The sequence below is a fragment of the Ahaetulla prasina genome, chromosome 2 (genome assembly GCF_028640845.1).
Source record: "Ahaetulla prasina isolate Xishuangbanna chromosome 2, ASM2864084v1, whole genome shotgun sequence".
Taxonomy (NCBI): domain Eukaryota; kingdom Metazoa; phylum Chordata; class Lepidosauria; order Squamata; family Colubridae; genus Ahaetulla; species Ahaetulla prasina.
In genome coordinates this window covers 240144216-240167831 of record NC_080540.1, presented here as the reverse complement: position 1 = coordinate 240167831, position 23616 = coordinate 240144216, and the positions used below count along the sequence as shown (strand labels likewise).

Sequence of the window (23616 nt, the reverse complement as noted above, 5' to 3'; positions counted from 1 at the left end):
AGAAGGGCAATATAAAAATTTAATAAATAATAATAATAAAATAATAATAAAATAATAATAACAGATTTCAATCAAATTTCCAGAGATGTATACTGCCTTATAAGTGACCAATCTGTAACTTGAATTAGAGATGCTTTTTATTTGTTTGCATCCTATTCACATATCCTTTCTGATGCTTATTTGGTTCCTCTGTGTTCTCTATCTATCATGTAAGTGATTCCGACATATAATTCTAAAGGTTTAGTGCTAAGAGTTTCAAAAAGATAATATTCTTGGAGATAGAGTATCATCAGTTACCTTCAGTTTAAATAATAATTACTTTGAACCAATTTATCGTGCTTCTTTATTTTTAAGTAGCCATGTCTCTTTTAGACTGTTTTTTGTTCTTAGACCAAAGTATCCCATAGGAAGTTTGTTTTATGGATAAAATTAAGTAAGACTGCTTAATATCAGGGCTAAATAAGGGCAAGGAAATATCATTGGTGATATTCTGCTTCAAAATGAACTAAACCACAGTGAATCAACCATTTCAAGAACCCAAAAATTCATTCTGACAAAATAACTCTTTTCTCCTGCATAATATAGCTATTGACAGACCTTATCTAGAGCTTGTTTTAATGCTTTCTCCCTAGCAATTCAGGAAGGCAGGTTTAACAGCATTCCATTGTCACAGAAGTTAAGCGTACATAAGCCAGGTGAAACTGATTTTCAAGGGAACATTCAGTCTAACACAAATGTTTTCTCATTTTTTTAAAAAAATGTGCACAATAGAAGAGAGAATTTTATGTAAGTTAGCAGAAAAACATCTCAGTGACACTTATTTAATTGCCAAATTTTCTTATTTTGCCACAAGGATACATCCTTTAAAATATTACCATTATAGGACAAGGTAATTAAACTGTACATTTGATAGTTTTTGAGGTATACATAAGGAAAATAATATGTCATGCTTTGTCTGTATTTTTATTTGATTCTTGTTCATGATTGTAATTAAGTTTGAACCTAGAAAGAACTTCCTCATACACTTTGAGCTCCAGAGGAAAGTTAGACTAAAAACAAAATAACAGATAATTTCAATGATTGTTAACAGATTAGGAAGGGATCTTGCAGGTCATCTAATCCAACCCAAGCAGGAGACCCTACATCTGCCTCTATATAGGATTGAACTCACAACCTCCTGATTGTGAGGTAAGAGCTCCACCTCTAGGCCACCGCAGCTGCTACCGTATTTTTTGAAGTATAAGACACAATTCCCCCCCCCAAAAGGGGTTGAAAATTTAGGTGCATGTTATACACTGAATGTAGCCCCGCCCATCCCCTGGCCCCCACCCTTTGGCCTCTGCCTCCCAGCAATTTACCTCCTTGCAGCAAGCAGCAAGAAGAAACAGTCCATTTCAGCTTCAGCACAGCCTAATTAGCACAAGTTGATTGACCTTGAATCAGCCTTCCGACTCTCAGCTGTTTCAGGCTGCAGGGATTGCCATTGCCTATTGCTGCACGGGCCTCTGCTGCTTGCTGCAAGGAGGCAAATCGCTGGGAGCAGAATGTTTTTTTTCTTGTGCTAATCAAGCTATGCTGAAAACGACAATGAAAATAAAGCAGGCTATTTGCTGTTTGCTGCAATAAGGCAAAATTGCTGGGAGGCAGAGGCAGATTTCTTTTTCTTGTTTTCCTCACCAAAAAAGGTAGGTGCGTCTTACAGTCCGGAGTGTCTTATACTCTGAAAAATATGGTAATACTTACTAGCCTAATGGAGACACCAATTTTCTGTTCACTACTAATCTATTCTGTTCACTACTCAGTACTATTCTGTTCACTACTCAGATTTGTGTGGAAGTGAGCGCATATGCTTTTTCCAGGAATTTGTGTATCGTTCAGCTACAATATCAATTTAATGTTGCTGCTCACATCTCCATGCTTTTGCTGTAAACTGATTCTTCTTTTCCTTTTTCTCTTTTTATTTTTACCACTAAAGGCGCTGGTGGTTGGACTCCACTTGCATCAAATAAGTACCAATGGCTCCAGATTGATCTTGGTGAAAGGACTGAAATTACTGCTGTTGCTACGCAAGGTGGATATGGGAGCTCAAACTGGGTAACCAGTTACCTCCTAATGTTTAGTGATAGTGGAAGGAACTGGAAGCAGTATCGTCAGGAGGAAAGCATTTGGGTATGTTTATTTAATGGTCATTTTTTTCAGTCAACCAAAATTACTATTGGGTGCATTTCTGTAATATATTTCATCAGGAAAGAAAATGATCCAGTGCGGTCAGTTTTAAGTTTAGACATAAATTAGATACAAATATGGATATTTTTAAACACAAGCCAACATTACATAAAATTTGATGCATGTAACATTCAGTGCTGATGGAAGTCATGATGGTACTAGTGCAGGGGAGGTCAAACTGGCGGGTCACTGGCTCGATGCATCATATGCAGGCCACACCCATCCCAGCTCCACAAAAGCAAAAAACATTGTAATATGTCACGATATGTCACAGGAAGTGATCAAGTTTGGCACCATGTACTAGTGAAACAGAGATTATAGAACATAAACATAATATAGATATTTTATAAAAATAAAGAGGAAAAATTTTCTGTGAATCCGAATTGTTTTCCGAATATTTACAATATCACTCTAATTGTAGATTTTGGGATCCTTAACATATCTAGATATTTTTCTCAGTTATATGCAGTACTACTCATCTTAGTAGTTTTTATCTGTGTTTGTTCGCCTATATTTTAAAATGCCTTGCTGCAGTAGAAATTCTACCTTCTCATTTGAGAGATATTATGTGTATTTGTTTTTCTACTTGCTCTTTTTAGGAACCATTTGATTAGTTTCATCCTATTGGAAGATTTTCAGTTATACTTCACCAATTGACTTTGTTGTAACAGTTTTAATTGTCTATGTGAAAGTTGGGAACTTTTAAATAGTCTGGGTCGAATCCAGACACAAATGGATTTGTCACAACTATCTTGCCCCATTAGCTTTAAATGACTACATCTGAATTCACTGGAATGTATTAGTATATAATTTCTTTTTTTAAAAAAAATGTAAAGTTCAATAATTGAATAATTTCGCTTAATAATTTACTACTGTGATATTTTTCAATTAGTTTCATTTGGAATTCTGAACAAAATACATCAGCCCTGAGGCCTAGAATAAGCTAACTATTTCTTCTATAAGCTCTTGTGGGTAATTAATAGCTGATAATGTAATGTCTAAACCCTTTAAAGATGTATACATTCAATCATTGAATAGAACAATTTATAATTGAATAAGTTATTATTACATAATTTAAGTATTGAAATTACAACCAATTTTCAGAAGAAGCTTCAGAGTAACCTTTTGTTATTTGGATAATGGATCCAAAATGTTAAAAGAATTACTATATAAAACAGCAAATTAAAGTTATTACAATGAAAACTTAAATGCAACTAAATGATATTGCAGAAATAGAAGAATATGGATGGCTAGAAAAGGATTTATTTTAATCTCTTTTCATGGCCAAAACAGGATACCTGTAGATAAGAGAGACATTGTCAAATATTTCAATATGTTCTTTATGGGGAAGATACATCTACAACTGTTGACTGTTTTCTCCTGCATGTATAGTTTCTCCCCAGTGAAACATTGGGGATAATGAAAGCAATGAAGCTGCTTCTGATCTCCATTCCAAAAGCTATATATGTAGTCATTTTTCATTAATCCCTTCTTCTTTCTGCAGCCCCCCCAAAACAGCAAGAATAAAGGGAGTGTGTGTGTGGGGGGGGGAGCAAATGTCATCCTGAGCTTCCTTCAAGAGGAGTTTTCTCTGAAGATGAGGCTTGTCACAAACTCAAACACTTTGTTAACAGATGACCAAACCAGCATTAATGCATTAATGCATTAGTTAATAATGATGCATTAATAACAAATACCAACACTTTGCAGAAAATTTGTAGCTGATAGTTAAAAGGGAACTGATACATTTAACTAATGTATTAGTTAAACCAATCCCTTTTCTTAATGCAGTCCATTTTAAAATCCTTAGTAAGAAGGTGACATCATTTTAATATTCTCCTTCTAATTCCAAACTGTCTTGCCCCTTGTTTCAACAGAGCACAGAATTACTCCCTTTTGTGTATGATTACCTTTATATGTTCTTAGATTGTGACACAGAGAATTTTGTAATTTGGGGCAGGATCATTTCTACATGTTATTCAGTGGTGGGATTCATTTTTTTTTACTACCGGTTCTGTGGGTGTGGCTTGGTGGGCGTGGCATGGCATGGCTTGGTGGGTTTGGCTTGGTGGGCATGGCAGGGGAAGGATACTGTAAAATCTCCATTCCCTCCCCACTCCAGGGGAAGGTTACTGCAAAATTTCCATTTCTTCCCGATCAGCTGGGACTCTGGAGGCAGAGACTAGATGGGGGCGGGGCCAGTCAGATATGGTATTTACCGGTTCTCCAAACTACTCAAAATTAATTTTTTATTCGAGATGCTACCGTTAAATCTGACAGAGAAAGATATTGAAGGATATCAGAAAAAATTGGACAAATTTTGCAATGGTGGGAAAAGACCTAGATTAGTGAAGAAAACGTGGTATCAAAATCAAAAGGAAAGTGGATTAGGAATCCCCAAATTATTTAATTATTATTGTACATATGGTATCCGGATAGTGGTAAAAATACTTAAAGGTGAAGATAATCATTGGAGAGATTTAGAGTTAAGGGATATAGAGAAATTTGGATCAAGGTGGTTTTTAGATAAAGCAAACTCAAAATGTGTAATCAGAAGTTATTGGTTAAAGGGATTAAGTAAAATGTGGAATAAATTTGTTAAAATTTTAATTCCGGATATAATCTTTTTGGGGAAGACAATTGGAAATTGGCCGATTAAAAATAATATAAGACGTAATGAAGTGATTAAAGATGAAAATATAGAAACTATTATAGATTGGTTAAAAGTTTTAGAAAATGAAAGGAGGAACAAAGAAATTATTGAAAAATTAGGGTTAAGCTGGTTTGAAAAAATACAGATAGAAAAATGGACAAAAAAATTAAGGGAAAACTATTCGATAAATAGATGTGAAACTGAATTTGAATATTTAGTATCTCGGATTATGAAAGATGAAATTGGGCTAAAGGGACTCGTTAGCAGGGTTTATAAGATTATAAACTTTGATGAAAAACTACAAAGAGTGATGAGGACAAATTGGGGAAAAGATCTTAATATTGAAATACCAGAGTCAGATTGGAATGTGAATTGGAATAGTAGAATTATGAGAACCTTATCTATAAGGATTTAAAGAGCATAATTATAAAGTTGTTTGGAAATGGTATTTGACTCCAGTAAGATTGTCACAAATGGATAAAAAAATTAGTAAAAAATGTTGGAGATGTGATATGGAATTGGGGATTTATGAACATATGTGGTATAAATGTGATAAGGTTAAAAAGTTTTGGCAACAATTGGAGAAAATGATATTTGAAATGATGGGGAAAGTAATAACATTGAGAGTGGAAACTATATTATTGTTGGTAATTAAGGAAATAGAATTAACAAAATATGAAAAAGAATTGATTAGAATTATGATCATAATAGGTAGAATTATAATAGCTAGATATTGGAAACTAGATGTGATTTTTAGAATAGAAGAGTGGAATTCTGAAATGTGGAAATTAGCTTTAAATGATAAAATGACATGTGATATTAAAATTAGAAGTGGTGTGTATAAAGAAGATATTTTCTGGAAGATTTGGAAACTATTTGTGGACTATGCGCTTGGAAAATTGGACGCCTCGGTACCTGTACCTCGAGAACGTGGATTTTGGCAATCATGAGGACATATCCGAAGACCCAAATCTTCCTTTTTTATGTATAGCACAAGGAATAAATGTATTTTCTTTTTTGTTTGTAATGTTAGAAAAAAGCAATAAAAAAAAATTAAATTAAAAAAAAAAAAGATTGTGACACAGAGAATTTTGTAATTTGGGGCAGGATCATTTCTACATGTTATTCAGTGGTGGGATTCATTTTTTTTTACTACCGGTTCTGTGGGTGTGGCTTGGTGGGCGTGGCATGGCATGGCTTGGTGGGTTTGGCTTGGTGGGCATGGCAGGGGAAGGATACTGTAAAATCTCCATTCCCTCCCCACTCCAGGGGAAGGTTACTGCAAAATCCCCATTTCTTCCCGATCAGCTGGGATTCTGGAGGCAGAGACTTGATGGGGGCGGGGCCAGTCAGATATGGTATTTACCGGTTCTCCAAACTATTCAAAATTTTCACTACCAGTTCGCCAGAACTGGTCAGAACCTGCTGAATACCACCTCTGATGTTATTGATGTGTGAACAAGGTGAAGGCATGATTGTGTGAACTCATTTTTTATTGGTTGCTATCATGTAGGAAAAGGAGCTTAAAATAGCTATGTGGATAGCTATGTGGTGCAAGTAACTAACAGGAATACTTTGTCATATTCTGTAAAGACACTGCATGAAGGTAATTTATATTCAGCTGGACATTATTAACATGAAATTATTATTCTTCGTGTAGACTTCCTTAGAAAAGGAAATATTTGTATCCAATATTGGATTAAAGCTTCTAATAAATTCTAGCCTTCACTACCTTTTGTTAATCGATTTTTCTGAGATACTCAGAGGCAAAAAATAAAAAATTCTAAGTGCATACTTGATTGTTTTTATTAATATAAATCCCAATATCAATATATACTTTTTTCTTTACTATGTTTCATTAACTTCAATGGGGCCATTTAAAACAGTTTTATTCTTAGTTTTATTTTGTTAATCATCCTAGACTGGATTCACTATCATCTAAACTGTCTGGAACAATAAATGTCCCTTGAAGTATTATTAACAAAAATGGGAAACAATTTCCCAGTGTAAAATTATTGGGACTGTTCTCTGTAACTTTTTGTTTTGGAACGCTTTTGACTATGCTACAGTTTTCTAATGAAGCAGCTGTGATTACTGATAAAATACATTTTTCAAGGAAACTTCTTGGCCTTTCTAAAGATAATTGCTTTTATATTTGATTAAATTCAGTTCAAATTAATTGCATATATTCTCTCACTTAATTTCTTTCAAGTGGCATTGGTTTAAAAGTTGAGATTAATATCCTCTTAGAATTCAAGGCTCTGTGATATTAGCAGTTATGGTCTGGTAGCATCTTGAGCGTTTCAGAATGAGAGAAACATTTCTTGATCTCCTCTACTGTTCCTTGGGTTGAGCACTAATATATGAGTAGCTATATTCATACTTCTTGGTAGCATGCCCTTTTCTGAAACTTTGTATAAGGCATCCCCAAAATTGAGGAGGGAAGCAGTATTAGCCATGGAGTCTCTTGCTCCCCTCAAAACAAGCTGGGATCCTACTGACAGATGTCAGATTATTTATTTATTTATTATTTTATTTTATTAGATTTATAAACCGCCCTTCTCCCGAAGGACTCAGGGCGGTGTACAGCCAAAGTAAAAAGAAACAATGTACAGTTAAAATAAATTAAAAAACTTATTATACAGTGTGGCCGAAATTAAAATAGTTAAAAATCTAAAAGACCCCAAGTTAAAACTAAAAAGAAATTTAAAATTTAAAACTAGACAATTTAAGAAAGCCCCGCACGAACAAACAGATATGTTTTCAGTTCGCGGCGAAAGGTCCGAAGGTCAGGTATTTGACGTAAACCAGGGGGAAGTTCATTCCAAAGAGTAGGGGCCCCCACAGAGAAGGATCTTCCCCTGGGGGCCGCTAGCCGACATTGTCTGGCGGACGGCACCCTGAGAAGGCCCTCTCTGTACGAGTGTACAGGTCGGTGGGAGGCATGAGGTAACAGCAGGCGGTCCCGTAAGTACCCAGGTCCCAAGCCCAAGATTCTTTACAATTAATTAGAAACAGTTCAGCCAAGGAATACAAACTCAGGAGAGTATTGTTAAGTATATGTACTATATGTATACATAACTCAGATTGATGATATTTATTAGAAGGACAGATAAAGTTGTCACACTAACATTCTATTAAGTGTTTTCTATCAAATGAGACACCTATGAAGTTTAAGGAAGGCAAAACTCTTGGCCAGTTCAATGCAAAGTATGAACACCCCCCTCTTTGGGGATGGAAAGCCACTTTACGTCTTGTCACTGTTTTGATTCTTGATAATAATACCCCCTTTAGCAATGTAAGAAATAACTCTCACAATAAAAAGTGCGATACCTGATGGAATCATCATCCTTCCATCACTCCGTTCACTCTACTAGGAGGTTGTGATAGGCTGGCTTTTTGAAAATCTGCACAACTACCTACTTTTCTACCTTATCACAGAGGATTATAATTGCTGATTAGTAGGCAAATTAAACCGGTTTGCTTCTCTGTGGCAGCTATTTGATGGTATTTCTGCTTGAAATGCTTTTGATAAAAGTATCATTATTATAAAGAGGAAAACTTCCCTTATTCCTCCAAATGATTTTGGCCTTCATTACCCCTTGTTTATGTATCTCATACTGAGAATCTGTTCATTCATATGATAGTGTTTCTCTAATTCAGTGTGTTTATGTATGTGTGAGAGAGAAAGAGAGAAAGAGAAAAAGAGAGAGAGAGAGAGAGAGAGAGAGAGACTACTTAACACATTTTTTTTAAAAAAAGATTATTTTATTTGTTATACTTTGCTTATAAATTTTTCATTGGAAGTTAGATCTTCAAGTAGAGCTACTAAGGGTTATAAATGAGTATAGATTTTCCTCTTTCAGAGAGACTTCTACTTCCAGAAGTAAGTTAACTGGAAAAGTTCACTTTTGTGTAGCAATTGAAATGTCTACTATAATAAGGACAAAAAGTTGTTAAGAATCAGTCAGGGAAATATTTGATTCTATTTTGTTAAAGTATCTTCTTTCCACTCAGGTTTTAATAGAATTTCTTTTCCCATTTGAGTCAACTAATCTTATGTGGAGTAGAGAGGAGAAAAGTATAATTGATAATAAATATGAGTGAGGAATATACCATCTATCACTGAAATGAAATCCCCCCACTTCAATAGGAATGTTTTATTAGTGCCTGTAAAAGCTGCTATTCTTACAAAAGTAGCTTAAAGAGAAAGGCCAAAACTTGAGGTAAAAGTTTTTGTTTTCATTATAAGAAATGTAATTGAGTACAATGATCTCAGATAGTACTGCTGTTCTATAATTATTTTTCTTTTTTAAAAAATGCAGTAGCGAGTAAGTCTGAACAATGCTGTATGACTAATTCTGTATTTTTAGAAAAATCTAGTAATTTTAGTAGCTGCAAAAAAGTTGATATGGATCATTTTTCAAACAATGTATTCTCCACAGAAACATGGAAGTTGTGCATTCATTTCATAACAGAATAAAGACTGTTATCATTTATAATTATGGAATTACAATTTTAACAGCAAAGATTATAATATGAATTTAAATCTATCTTGTTCCAGAGTTTACGGAGCCACATGCTTTACAGGAATTAAAAGTTCACAGATCAAATATATCAGTATTTTCTTCCTGGCCACAATTGCATAACTGATAAAGCTGATAGAGAGTATTGGGAATGAAATTCACTTCTTGATGAATGGCACGATCAGTGAAATAGTTGAGAATATTGTCTATTTTGGAAATAAGCTTAAAGGTTGTGACCCAAAGCTATATGGGAGATGACTCTTCAAGGATCTGTTTTCCTGCTCATTAAATCACGATTTTTCTGGTAATTTATCATTGTACCATAGGAATAATTGTAATATGCAAGTATGTTCCAGAGGTGCTTTTTTTTCATGAGGCAATTGGACTTTCTTTGTTTTCCCTTTTTTTTTTGCACTTATATCCCGCCCTTCTCCGAAGACTCAGGGCGGCTTACACTATGTCAAGCAATAGTCTTCATTCTATTTGTATATTTATATACAAAGTCAACTTATTGCCCCCAACAATCTGGGTCCTCATTTTACCTACCTTATAAAGGATGGAAGGCTGAGTCAACCTTGGGCCTGGTGGGACTAAAACTTGCAGTAATTGCAGGCAGCTGCTGTTAATAACAGACTTCATTAGCAGTCTGAGCCACAGAGGCCACTTGAAGATGTTTCACTTCTTATCCAAGAAGCTTCTTCAAAACTGAAGATCTTCTTGGATGAGAAGCAAAATGTCTTCAAGGAAAAACAAAGAAAGCCCAATTGACTCTTTAAAAAAATACCTTTGGGACAACCATGACCTGGATGACTGAGAATCTCCGTAGACATGCAAGCATATTGCTTATGCTCCCACCACCCAAATATTTGCTAATATTCTTTTCGTATCCTGAAACATCTGAAACCCGCTAACAATAACCTTTCTCTAAGTATATTACTGCAAATTAGGGGTCTAGAATTTTTAATCTGAGACAGATTCCTCTATGAAGGCCTGGAGAATCATTACAAATCAGAGTATTGAACTAAACAGATTAGTGAGCAGAGATGAGTCAGCCACTCACTGACGCACAAGGAGTTTCATGCTGGCACAGAAGAACTGGCCAATGTTGTAATCTCTTAAAATGTATTTATCTTATGAGTTTTTACCCATTTTAAATAGTGTTATTGCTGGGTTTATTTTTGGCAGCTATGTTACCATAAAAACTGTGTAGTGCCTAGCACCTGAAAATAGTCACCCATGTAGTTGAACATCTTAAAACATTTAGAGAACTTCCCTCAAGTTAACAGAAATACTACTTTACTTAGAACCTCTGGCTAAATGCATGGAGATCATGGATCAAGCAGCATCCAGCAAGGCATAGGTGTATCTGGTTTTCATCCAGTTTAAAGCTGTCCACATATTGAACTATGTGCCTGAGGAGATCTCCTTTAGAAAGTAATTTATATCTATATTACCCTATAGGTGAAACATTTATCTTTGAGTAGTAGTAAAAGAATATCAATAGATATACTTATATTGGCATTTCATATAAATTATCTCAGTACTCAAAACAGCAGTATAGAATTGAATCCATATCTGTTTTTCCCAGTTGTATTCATGATGTGAGAATTCCTTCTTTCTTAAACTATATGATAAACTGGCTGTTTATCTCCAAAAAGCAGAACCTTGAGCTGTGAGAACTTGTGCCTGGGAATCTTCCTCTGTCATCAATTAGCAACAAAGTAGTTAAAAATTTCTAATCCGACAGCTCAGAATCTTAGTTTATCAATTGCTATGCTTTCTCCTCTTTGCAGTTGCTGCTGGTAGTTTAGAAGACTGGCCATTCTTCATAATTGCATTTACAAGCACACATTAAAAGAATTTATGACTGTCACTGATAAATTGCTAATATTGAAGTTGATAACTTCAGAACATTCTGAAGTTCAAGGCTGGAAAAATTGTAGCCTTCCAGATCTTGCAGTATAACACAGCTAGCATGTTGAGAGCTATTTTTGAGCAATATCTGAGGTGGCAATACTTTCTCACTGCTGGGCAAAGGGAAAAAAATAAATCTTAATCCTCACAAGTATAAAGATCTTGCTGATCTTAGATCATTATCCTAAACCATCATTATTAAGTATTGCCATAATAATTATTTTCAGGCATAAACCAGGAAATGGATAGGATAGAATAGAATAGAATAGAATAGAATAGAATAGAATAGAATAGAATAGAATTATTTATTGGTCAAGTGTGATTGGACACACAAGGAATTTGTCTTTGGTGCATACACTCTCAGTGTTCATCAAAGGAAAAAAAAGAAAAAAGAAAAAAAAGAGAATACATTCATCAAGAATCATCAGGTATGAGTTCCAGTTGACAATGCGGTGAGAATGGCTTGGAAAATAGTGGGCTCCACTGAGCCCTGCAAAATCCAGCCTGTAACTGCTGTTGGGAGGCCCTAAGGGGTCAAAGCTGCCTTGTAGGGGTGGTGAAGAAAGGAGAGGCACTTTGTGGATCACAAAGAACTTACAATTTTCTTGTTAGGTCCAAAGCAAACTCTCCTAAATGGCAGCAGGGTGACGGCCATTTTTGGCAGTCACAAGCTGAGACAATCGGTACCATAAGATTTGTGCTGGAATGTTCCATGGACAGAGACCATTGAAACTGAGTGAGATAACTTCTAACTCTTACTACAAAGATTTAATTTAAGTACAAGAATTTTAAAAGATAATCTCCAAGCATTAAGGAAGCAGAAATTATACATATAGAGAAGATTAAAGTCTGAAAATTAAGAGTCAAAAGAAATGCCCAAGGCAAGCTTTAAAATACAGAAAGCCTGGAAAAAAGCTTAAACAATTTGAAAGGTGATTTTTGGGAGAAACTGTCTTGTATTTTTAATAAGTATTTTTAAACCCCAAGGACTTATTGGATAAACAGCTGTTTTTGACATATTTTTTAATGTTGGACTTGGGAACAGGAGAGCCATCTACTAGAAGAAGAGGAGCACTACAGCACTACAGCATCAGTACTCTTAGTGAAAGTGAGATCCAATACACATAAAGTCTAATACACAAAATAGAAGAAAGTAAATAATACCTGGAGGGTGGCCTGATCTTGACTATTTGGTTATTTTGAAAATACCTAATGAGTTTCTTGAAGATTTCTAAGATGAACTAAATAACTGAACTCTATTGAAACTGGCAATTGGATTATGGACTTGAAAGATTGGAGGAATCTAGTGGATTAATTTTGATTTTGATTATTAAGGCTATTTGACAGAACATTCTGCAAGGCAAAAGAAGAAAGGTGATAGAAGAAAAGAGAAAAGAAGAAAAGTTAAATAAGACTTTAAAATTTGGACAATTTGGAAGATATGTAATTGGAAAATCACAAGGCTGTAAACCATGGAAGAATTTTAAAATTATAAATTTAGGAGATTTGGAGGTATAATTATGGGATTGATTGAATTTTATTAAGTTGGAGTTTTTAAATATTGAGACATTGGAACCAAAGAAATATACTGAGTAATCTTTATTAAATTGTTACAAAATTGATCTACACGGGATAATAGAGGCAAATGAAGAAATATTTTTGATGCTCAAAAACATGCATGAAACTATAAAAAACAATAAGAAGACAAGGGAATTGTCTAAAGATAAAGAAATAGTATAGAAACCACTCAACAATTGGGAGAAAAAGATAAACATGATATCCACTCAACCAATAGGGAAAATAGTAGCATACATATTAACAGATAATAGAATCTATTATAATTAAAAAGCTAAATTTAGTGGTGGAAGTTTAGGATTAGGTAATCTAACTGTATTATTAATATTAATAGTATGTTAAAGTATATTGTGAACTTAAACTTTTAAGGATTAGAAATTGTGGGGATTTTGAGATCTATTCCCAGGATTGATTAAATTTTGTTAATATTCAGCCAGTAGTAGTTCTAGACATTTAGGATATTGAAATTATGGTGGAATAATGAGTAATTTTTAAAATATTAGTAATTTAGTAGGGGATAACAAATACATGTTGCAAAGAAATGTTATTTATGTTTAAATGAATTAATGGAAAAATTATAAAGAATTATAAAGACAGAGTGGGAAGTTGGAAGATCAGGACTATGCATACTTATTTGTATTATTATTAGCATTGTTTAAAAAAGATTTGACCCAGTCAATACAATGTCCACAAAATATGTATGGTGTGTATTATATTAAAAAATGATACACACAAACACACACACACATTTAAAAATCATAAGCTACAACACTTACTGATAGTCATCATAATAATAACCAATCAAATCATACTAGAAATCAAACAGAACAATATAAACCATAAGAATACAAGCGACATGGTTATAGTCATAAGTGGGAGGAAATAGGTAATAGGAAGGATGAGAATAATAATAGTAATATAGTCTTAGTAAATAGTTCAACAGCGGGTGTGAAATTCAGCTGGTTCTATCCGGCTCAGGCAAACCAGTAGTGGTGGCTGCGGGAGGCTCCACCCACCCATGCGAACATCATGATATCACTTTTTTCAACATTTTAAGCCTCTGCGCATGCACAGAAGGCTTTATGCATGCATAGATGTTGGCACGTGCACATTTGCGAACCGGTAGGGAAGGTAAGTGAATTTTACCCATTTGACAGTGTTGTGGGAATTAGTTGTTTAGCACAGCATTCGGAGGAAAACTGTCCTTGTGTCTAGTTGTTCTGGTGTGCAGTGTCCTATAGCATCGTTTTGAGGGTAGGAGCTGAAATAATTTATGTCCAGGATGTAAGGGTCTGTAGACATTTTATCAGCCCTCTTTTTGACTCCTGCAGTAGACATGTTGGGGATAGATAAAACTATGGATAATACTTACATGATATAAGTATCAATGAATCCAACATTTAATTGACCATATTTTGACACAGAAAAAGTCTGAGGTCTAATTTCTAGTTATATATATATTTAAAAGCAAATATGACAAACATGTTGCCATTAATACATGCTGAAAATACCAACTCACTCCTACTCAGCAAAGACTATGATGACAGATGAATAGGAGTTCAGCCGTCATAAATTGATCAACCCTTTTCTCTGGCAAACTGAATTCAAACTTCTTGGACTACCAATATCTCCTGGTGCACGGGCTATTTTGTGGGTACACTAGGGAAACAGTACTTTGAAATATATTATCTTAGGACATGAGTATCATCAACCGTGGGCGTGGGAGACCATCATTAGAATCTGTGTTAGTCTACTGAATGCTCCCACAAGTTTGGAAAGATTACCTAACAACGAATAGGAGGCTCCCACCCTTTTGGCCTTATGGGAGAGCCTCAAAATCTGGCTCTATCAGTTGGCCTGGAGCCTTGATAGGAGAGCTCCATGCTAAGGATGGTTGGTGAGATAAGACAAAATATCCCATTCCTGTGCTGCATGACCTCTTGGCTTTTGGTTTCTATTTAATCCATATTTCAGTGGCTAAGATGCTGAGCTTGTCGATTGAAAGGTCGGCAGTTCAGCGGTTCAAATCCCTAGTGCCATGTAACGGGATGAACTCCTGTTACTTGTCCCAGCTTCTTCCAACCTAGCAGTTCAAAAGCATGTTAAAAAAATGCAAGTAGAAAAATAGGGGCCACCTATGGTGGGTTAGATAATAGCGTTCCATGTACCTTCGATGTTTAATCATGCCAGCCACATGACCATGGAGACATCTTCAGACAGTGCTGGCTCTTTGGCTTTGAAATAGAGATGAGCACTACCCCCTAGAGTCGGGAATGACTAACACATATGTGTGAGGAGAACTTTTACCTTTAACCCACTTAAAATTACTTCAGTAGTGAGATGGGACGTATGAATTTAATAAATAAATAAATACGTTTCCCTCTAGGAAATAAAATATACTAGAAGTACTATGATTTGTATAAGGCAAAGGTGGTATTCATCAGATTCTGATCAGTTCTGGAGAACTGGTAGCAGAAATTTTGAGTAATTTGGAGAACCAGTAAATATCACCTCTGACTGGCCCCGCCCCTATCTATTCTCTGCCTTTTGAGTCCCAGCTGATCAGGAGGAAATGGGGATTTTGCAGTAACCTTCCCCTGGAGTGGGGTGGAAATGGAGATTTTTCAGTGTGCTTCCCCTGCCACACCCACTAAGCCATGCACACCCATGCCACACCCACAGAACTGGTAGTAAAAAAATTTGAATCCCACCACTGGTATAAGGTTATATTCTGGGTTCATGCTTTCCTTAAATATTCAATTTGTAACTCAGACTATGGGAATCCCAAAATGATCTGACATCTTTTAAGTATATGTTTGAAGTTAATAGTACAGCTTGACCAAATATCTTTTAGACATGGCTTAGTTCTGCTATGTTTCAACTTTTGCATAGTAATTAGCAGCGATTTAATTAATGGAATAAAGTAATTTTATTTCCTTTCAACATTTACCATAGTTTGCCTTAAAGCTTATGACCTTGAGATTGTGCATATTGCATATAGAGCAATTCTCATTATCATCTATAAAATATGCAATAAAAATGACAGTTTCCTTGCAGTTCTAATACACACAAGTGATGGTTCTGTATTTATTACAGTGGCCTGGAATGGAGCAGTCAAGTCATGTTGCTTCTCTGTGGCTTTTATTTTCATCGTTCTTCAATTGCTGTCTCCTATTTCTGAAAATCCTAAATGGATTGTGTCTCTGCTTATGTGGAATGGATCTTCTGTATCTTCCATTTGATATCCTGCAGATAATCCAGGATTGGCATCATGCCTCGATACACAGGTTTAATATCCACCAATAATATTTTCAGGTGGTATTGATCTGTTTACAATCCATCCTAAAACTAGACCCTGTGTGCTGCACTTCATTTGATTTATAGTTTGGGGGGGGAAATAAGATACTTGCAATTTCAGCACTCTAGATCAGGTTCAACTAATGTTGACGACTGATTTAATTGACAGTCTTTTTTTTAAAGTCTGTGAATCCCCATAAAACATTCAGCATGCAGCATAATTACTTACACCTATTATTTTTTAGCCCTATAACTTTTTGTGGTTTTGTCCTCTTAAAGGTTCAATGGAAGTGCAAACGTTGATTGAGTACTTCTATCTGTACTAGATGCTCTCTCTATACAGAGAAATTAATTGACATTCAGTCCAACTCCAGCATTCTAGCCTAATTGAATGGGTAGAAGTTGAGGTTCACTGTAGTTAGTGCTATTTTCAAATGTATACTGTAATTCTAATATATCAGAACTATGCAATTTAGATATAACTAAAATAATGTTGTAAAACTGTCCTTAATAAATAAGCATTCAGAGGTGTGTTTTTTTAAAAAAAATGCTGCTCTAATTACCTATGATTATCATTCAGGAAGAAGAGAAAAAAGTGAAATTCTCAAGAATAAAACATAGGGATCATTTCCTGACCCTAGATATAAAATGGCAAAATAGATGTGAGAAAATAGATAATCACCTCTCCAATGGGCTGCAGGCTTCCTGGCTTTTCATCTTATAATTAGAGAAATATACCAGAAAGGAACTCTTCCTTTGTTGTTGTTGTTCTGTAGGCATTGAAGGATACTTCAAAATGATGGAAAGATGTACAACAGAAAAACAGCAGCAGCATATGGCAGGACTTCACTGTTGTAGTCCGCCAGCAGCCTGCGGAGCTGGCAACGGAGTCGGACAGCGATGAGGCTGAGGTGAGGCCAGGGCCATTGGGGAGTGAGGTGCGGACTCCAGAGCCTCCAGAAACTGATAGTAGTGAGGCAGAGGAACAGGAGGAGTCTGTTCCTAGTGCATGCATGAGAAGAGCTGCCAGAAGGCAAGAGCAGCTTAAACAAAAAGGACAACTCGGGAGTAGGGCCGAGACATGATTGGCCCTCCCATAAGGCTTAAAACAGACCAGTAATGGCTTTTGAGCTTTGCCGGAAAACAGCGTTGGTAGCTTCATCTTCTGCTTTGTCTACGTCTTTCATTTATTTTTGTGACTTCTGAACGTTTACCAAGAAAGGCCTTTGGCAGTTTGCCTAATTGGACCAAGGTTTGAGATAGGATTGAGGAATTTGTGTTGGGAGGAATTTATTTTAATTTGAGTTGACTGACGCTGGGAATGAAGTAATTCTCAGCTGTTTGAATAAAGTTTGTTTGTTTTTTCATGGACTGAGTTTCCTACTACCTACTTGGGCCTGGGTCACAACATTCACAATTATCAAGGTTCAGGACTTCACAACCAGGACAGCACTAACACAATTTCAGATGTACCTGGGATTTAGTACCTTTAGCAGAAAAGCTTACAAGAATTGTATAACCAGAAAAACCTAGCAACTAGCTAGCTGCATCCAACCAGGAAGGGGTTCCAAGAGAGACTAGCAGTGGTGGTATTCAGCCAGTTTGGTACCAGTTTGGGCGAACCAGTAGTGGAGATCACAGGTGGACTTGCCCACCTGCCCCGGCATAAAGACATCCTATTTAGCCATGTTTTTGAGGCCTAGCTCATGCACAGAAGACACATATACATAGAAAGTAAGTGTGGCGTGCGGGGCGAACTAGTGGTAAGAATATGTGAAACCCACCATTGGGGACTAGAAAGGAAGGTTGTGAAATCAACAATTGTATAAACAAAGGCAGAGTAAGAGTTCAGCAGGGTATATAAAAGAAATCTCTAGTTCTCTTCGTATACTTTTTTTGCATCTTATGATGAATAGGTCATGAGATGCTGAGGTCACTGAGAAACCTCTCCTTACAAGATGAAGGAGTAGACTAGGAAATGTGGACACAGGTTCATAACATATACCTATGTTTACAATACATACAGGTAGTCCCTGACTTACAACCATTCATTTAGTACTGTTTGAAGTTACAATGGCACTGAAAAAAGTGACTTGTGACCATTTTTCACACTTACCGCTATTGCAGCAGCCCCATGATCATGTGATCAAAATTAATATGCTTGGCAACTGGTTCATATTTATGACTGTTGCAGTGTCCTGAGGTCATGAGATCAGTCATCTTTTGTGCAAAATCAGTGGGGAAGCCAGATTCATTTAATAACAGTGTTACTAATTTAACAACTGTAATATTCACTTAACAATTGTGGTAAGAAAGCAGTGATGGAATTCAATTTTTTTTACTACTGGTTCTGTGGGTGTGGCTTGGTGGGCATGGTGTGGCTTGGTGGGTGTGGCAGGGGAAGGATACTGCAAAATCCCCATTCCCTCCCCACTCCTGGGGGGAAGGATATTGAAAAATCCCCATTCCCTCCCCACTCCTGGGGGAAGGATATTGAAAAATCCCCATTCCCTCCTCCACTCCTGGAAGAAGGATATTGAAAAATCTCCATTCCTACCCACTCTGGGGCCAGCCAGAGGTGGCATTTGCCAATTCTCCTAACTACTCAAAATTTCCACTACCAGTTCTCCAGAACCTGTCAGAAGCTGCTGACTTTCACCTCTGGAAGAAAGGTCATAAAATGGGGCAAAACTCACTTAACAACTGTTTCACTTAGACATAGAAATTTTGGGTTCAGTTCTGGTCATAAATCAAGAACTACCTGTTATTCTTCCTATCATGAGCAATTCCGTAAGCGGTGTTTCTTCAATGTAATGCTTTTTAGGGATTTTGGTTTTGCCAAATACATATAGCTTTTATGCACTTTACTTACTGTGCATATTTCTGAGTTTTAAATTCAGCAAACCCAAATCCCAAGATTTACATCTTTTAGAAAATAGTTTTCTTTTGTAAATAGGCTCAGGATGTTCAATTAGCCTCTCATTTAGATCAATGAAGTTTATTTCTAGTAAGAAAGCATAGTGTAAGAAAATACAGGATTATGGCCTAAACTTGCAATTATAGTCACACATGCCTTGGAATTAGTTATATTGAACACAAATAGTATTTATGTCAGGGAAAACATGTATATTATTAAAATCCATGTGCTGTATAAATCTAGTTTAAAGATGACTGAGAAAGAGAGAGAACTAGCATATTAATGATTTTTCTCTTCTGGTATTCATCAAGTGATATCAGAAAACAGTTTCCTGTAATCCAATAGAAAACAGATTTTAAACTGGTCCTTTTTCTCTTGTTCTTTCTCTGCTAATATGAGACTCTACAAATGACTTTTGGAGGGCATAAATGTTGCTGAGGAAGCAGAATCCAATAGCAAAACTCAGGAGAACTTAGAGTGAGCAAGTGAAAGAATGAACAAACAAATAAACAAACAAACAAACAGATGAATGAAAACTATGCAAAAAAATAACCATAGAAAACTGCAAATATTAGTTGAGTTCTGACTTGTTTTAGATTTGATTTTCACTGAAGCATATTTATGAAATAAATGTCATATTTATTTCAAGTGATTTTTGAGGTCCCATACTTTCCATTTCAATTCCAGCTTGTGTCTTTATTTGTACTGTAAAGTAATTGGCAGTTCCTATGCTCAGGGGAATCTTTTTGTCATTTGATTTTCCCCCCCAGTTTTAAAATGTTTATTAAAAAAAGAATAGGATGGAAACTACTGGATAGCTATGAATAAATGTTATTACAGCCTGTTGGTTCAACTGAAAAAATGACTGTTTTCTGGAACATAACCCACATTTATTTTTCCTAATAATACTAAATGTTAATATCTGAAACTCAATTTACACATTTTCACTAAAGCATAGAATCATTACTTCTTAATAATCAAATAAAACTCCCAGATGTTTTTGAAGCTTACCATAAACACATGCATTTAAGTTTAACTGAATAACCTGATATTCAAATCTTTAACCAAGAAAAATAGGCCACCCACAGATAAGCCAACCCTCAAAAATGTCTTGTGTTTTAATTTTTGTAGTTGAGGTCATCCATGGCTTATACATTTTTCACAATATTATTGTTAAAAATGCATGAGTCAACTTATCTGTGGATGGGTTTATATGCATGTATATATGGGACTATATAGGACTATATATTAAAAAGAACTACCATATCTACTCATGGATACATCACTCTGTAGACAGGCTGAACTCAATATTTTGGATGCATTTTAGCACATTCACAGGTATATATAGTAATAAGAGACCCATTTTTACCCATGGCCTACATTGCAGGTATAATGTTATTGTCTACCAATTACATCCCTACCTGGAAGCCCTTTGGATTGTCACCCATGCTTTTTGCTCACTTCATCTGTGGGTTTTTGAAATGCATACTGTGAAGCTGCTCTTAAAAACCACTTGGAAAATGGAAATGGTCTATATTGCAGCAACATGGGCAGTTGATATTTCAGTTGAACATCTATTCACATATAAAAGGGGAAAGTAAAGGTTCCCCTAGCACATATGTGCTAGTCATTCTCAACTCTAGGGGGTGGTGCTCATCTCTGTTTCAAAGCCAAAGAGCCAGCGCTGTCCATGGACGTCTTCATGGTCATGTGGCTGGCATGACTAAACACCAAAGGCACATGGAATCAGTGGTGGGTTGCTCCCGGTTCGCTCTGGTTCTGGAGAGCCAGTAGTAAAAAATCTGCTGGCATTCAGAGAACCGGTAGTAATGGCTGGCTGGCCATGACCCCGAACCGGTTCCCTAGTTCGGGGGCATATCAGAGGGTTTTTTTAAAAAAAAACTTTTAAAAGCATCTTTTCTTCACCAAAAAAAGGCTTTTAAAAGTAACAAAAAACCCCTCTGAGCACAGCTCAGCAGGGATCATCAGAACCCTTTAAAAGTTAGTTTTTTTTAACAACCTCTTCGGACGAAGAAGTTGTTAAAACGAAAGGTTTTAAAAGGCTCCTCTGGTGATCCCAGCTGAATTAAGAGCTTCTGGGCTGCAATTAGGCAACTTTAGCTTGGATCTTCTGCAGAGCCTTTTAAAATCTTTTTTCCTCTGGCCCACCCAATCACCTTTCCTCACTTACATAATTATTGCTTTTTTCGGGCTCGTTTTCCTTCAGCTGGTGCAATCAGTTGCATCAGCTAGCAACTGAATCTGCCTGCCTGCCTGCAATCCATGTCTTCAGTGCCATTTCTGGCTGAGGAATTCTGGAAGTCCACAAACCTTAAAGTTACTAAGGTCAGAGACCCCTGATCTAAAAAATATAAAAATAAAATAAAATAATAAAATAAAATATTTGTGCAGCTTTCTGAGATTTGATGTGTTTCTGTAGTGTTTCACTCTAACTACACAAACACACAAAATCTCACAAAGCTGTATGTGGCATTTTATGTGTGTGTGTGTGTGAGAGAGAGAGTCAGTTGTGTTATATGTGTGTAAAGTGTGAAAGTTGGTTTTTTAGCTTTTTGTGGCTGTGTGAGGTTCCTGCTTATTGCAGGGACCATTTTGGATGAAGAGAAGCTGCTTTTACATTGTGTGTGAGTCAGTTATGTTGTGGTGTGTGTATCCCTTCGCAAGGACTTGGAGGCAGCTACTCTGAGGAAAAGAGGAGGCTGTGAAGCTCTGGCTGTCCCCTGGGAGAAATTGCCCTGTCTCTGCAGCATTGGTCATGTGACTGAGTGGGCGTGGCCAATTTGATGTCATTCACAGCAAGATGCTGCCCCACCTTGCCCTGAGTGTCTTCAAGTTGGCCATGCCCATTCAGTCACATGACCACCAAGCCACACCCACCAAATAAGCCATGCCCACAGAACCGGTAGTAAAAAATTTTGGAACCCACCCTTGCATGGAATGCTATTACCTTCCCACCAAAGGTAGTTTCTATTTTTCTACTTGCATTTTTACATGCTTTCGAACTGCTAGGTTGGCAGAAGCTGAGACAAGTAACTGGAGCTCACCCTGTTATGCGGCACTATGGATTCGAACCATGAAATGCCGACCTTTTGATCGACAAGTTCAGCCTCTTAGCCACTGAGACACCACATCCCTATAGCACATATATAGTACCGACTATTATTTAATATAGAATAACAGAATTGGAAGGGACCTTCAAGGTCTTCTATTCCAATACCCTGCTTAGGCAGAAAACCATATACCATTTCAACGCCCCACCCTTTATTTCCAACTACTTCCAAGAGATCAAAGTTGGCAAAGATATTTTCAGGAGGGCGAATGAAAGATGGACTGACATGGACTTGTTTAATCATTAACAAATCAAACTGTATTTAAAATATAGTAAAATTTTGTACTCAACTTTCCCTACTGAACAGGGTGAAATAATCAGTTTATCTGAAACCTTCTGCATTTCTTATCCTCTTGTCAAGATGTAGCCAGGAACAGAATAGTTGCCTTTGGTTGACAGCTATGTGGATAGAGGTCTGAGTCCAGTGTTGTGACCCAGGCCCAAATAGGTAGTAGGAAACTTCAGTCCGTGAAAAAACAAACAAACTTTATTCGAACAGCTGAGAATTAAAATGTTCTCAGCATAGTTCAACTAAATTAAAGCAAACTTCTCCCAACACACCTCCTCAGTCCTATCACCAATCTTGATCCAATTAGGCAAACTGCCAAAGGCCTTTCTTGGCAAAAGTTCAGAAGACACCGATACAAAACAAATGCAACAAGACAAAGCTATCAACGTTGTTTTCCGGCAAAGAGCCCAAATGCCATTGCTGGTCTTTTAAGCCTTATGGGAGGGGCCAATCTTTTAAGCCTTATGGGAGGGGCCAATCATCTCTTGGCCCTACTCCCGTGTTGTCCTCTTTGCTTTAGCTGCTCTTGCCTTCTGGCAGCTCTTCTCATGCGTGCATTAGGAACAGGCTCCTCCTATTCCTCTGCCTCACTACTGTAAGCTTCTGGAGGCTCTGGAGTCCGCACATCACTCTCCAATGGCATTGGCCCCACCTCTGCCTCCGATGCAGAGCCCTCATTCAGGCCTTCCCCAGCCTCCGGGACTGGCCCATGTTCTTTTCAGCCTCATCACTATCTGACTCCATTGCCAGCTCTGCAGGCTGTTGGCGGACCACAACACTCAGAATGAACAAAACAGGACGTGAATCTCTTCATTTTTCTGCAATTATAAAGGGGCTTCATTGTTAGGTGTACGAAGGGTGAATTGCATCCAACGCATTAGGCCTTTCAATCTGTAAGTGGTTCATCAAATAGGAAGTTATCACCAAGTATTTCTTCCTTCAGTTGCTGGTAGTAGATCTTCATTCAGGCATACTGATGAAGTGGATTCTTCCAAAAGACAGCCCTGTGTCTTATGGCAGATGGCAGTATGTCACAATGGGGGGGAAAAAAAATCTTCAAACAGCTCTAATCCTGGTAAATGTCTTCTG

The 23616-nt window shown here is 36.6% G+C and overlaps 1 protein-coding gene across 1 annotated transcript in view; it reads left to right on the top strand.

Moving 5' to 3' along the window:
- Positions 1–23616, top strand: part of CNTNAP4 (contactin associated protein family member 4) — a 307943-nt gene that overhangs the window by 123882 nt on the left and 160445 nt on the right. Inside the window, exon 3 of the mRNA XM_058172405.1 lies at positions 1976–2169. Within this exon, the coding sequence (XP_058028388.1) occupies positions 1976–2169 (194 nt within the window). The remainder of the gene's footprint in view (positions 1–1975; positions 2170–23616) is intronic.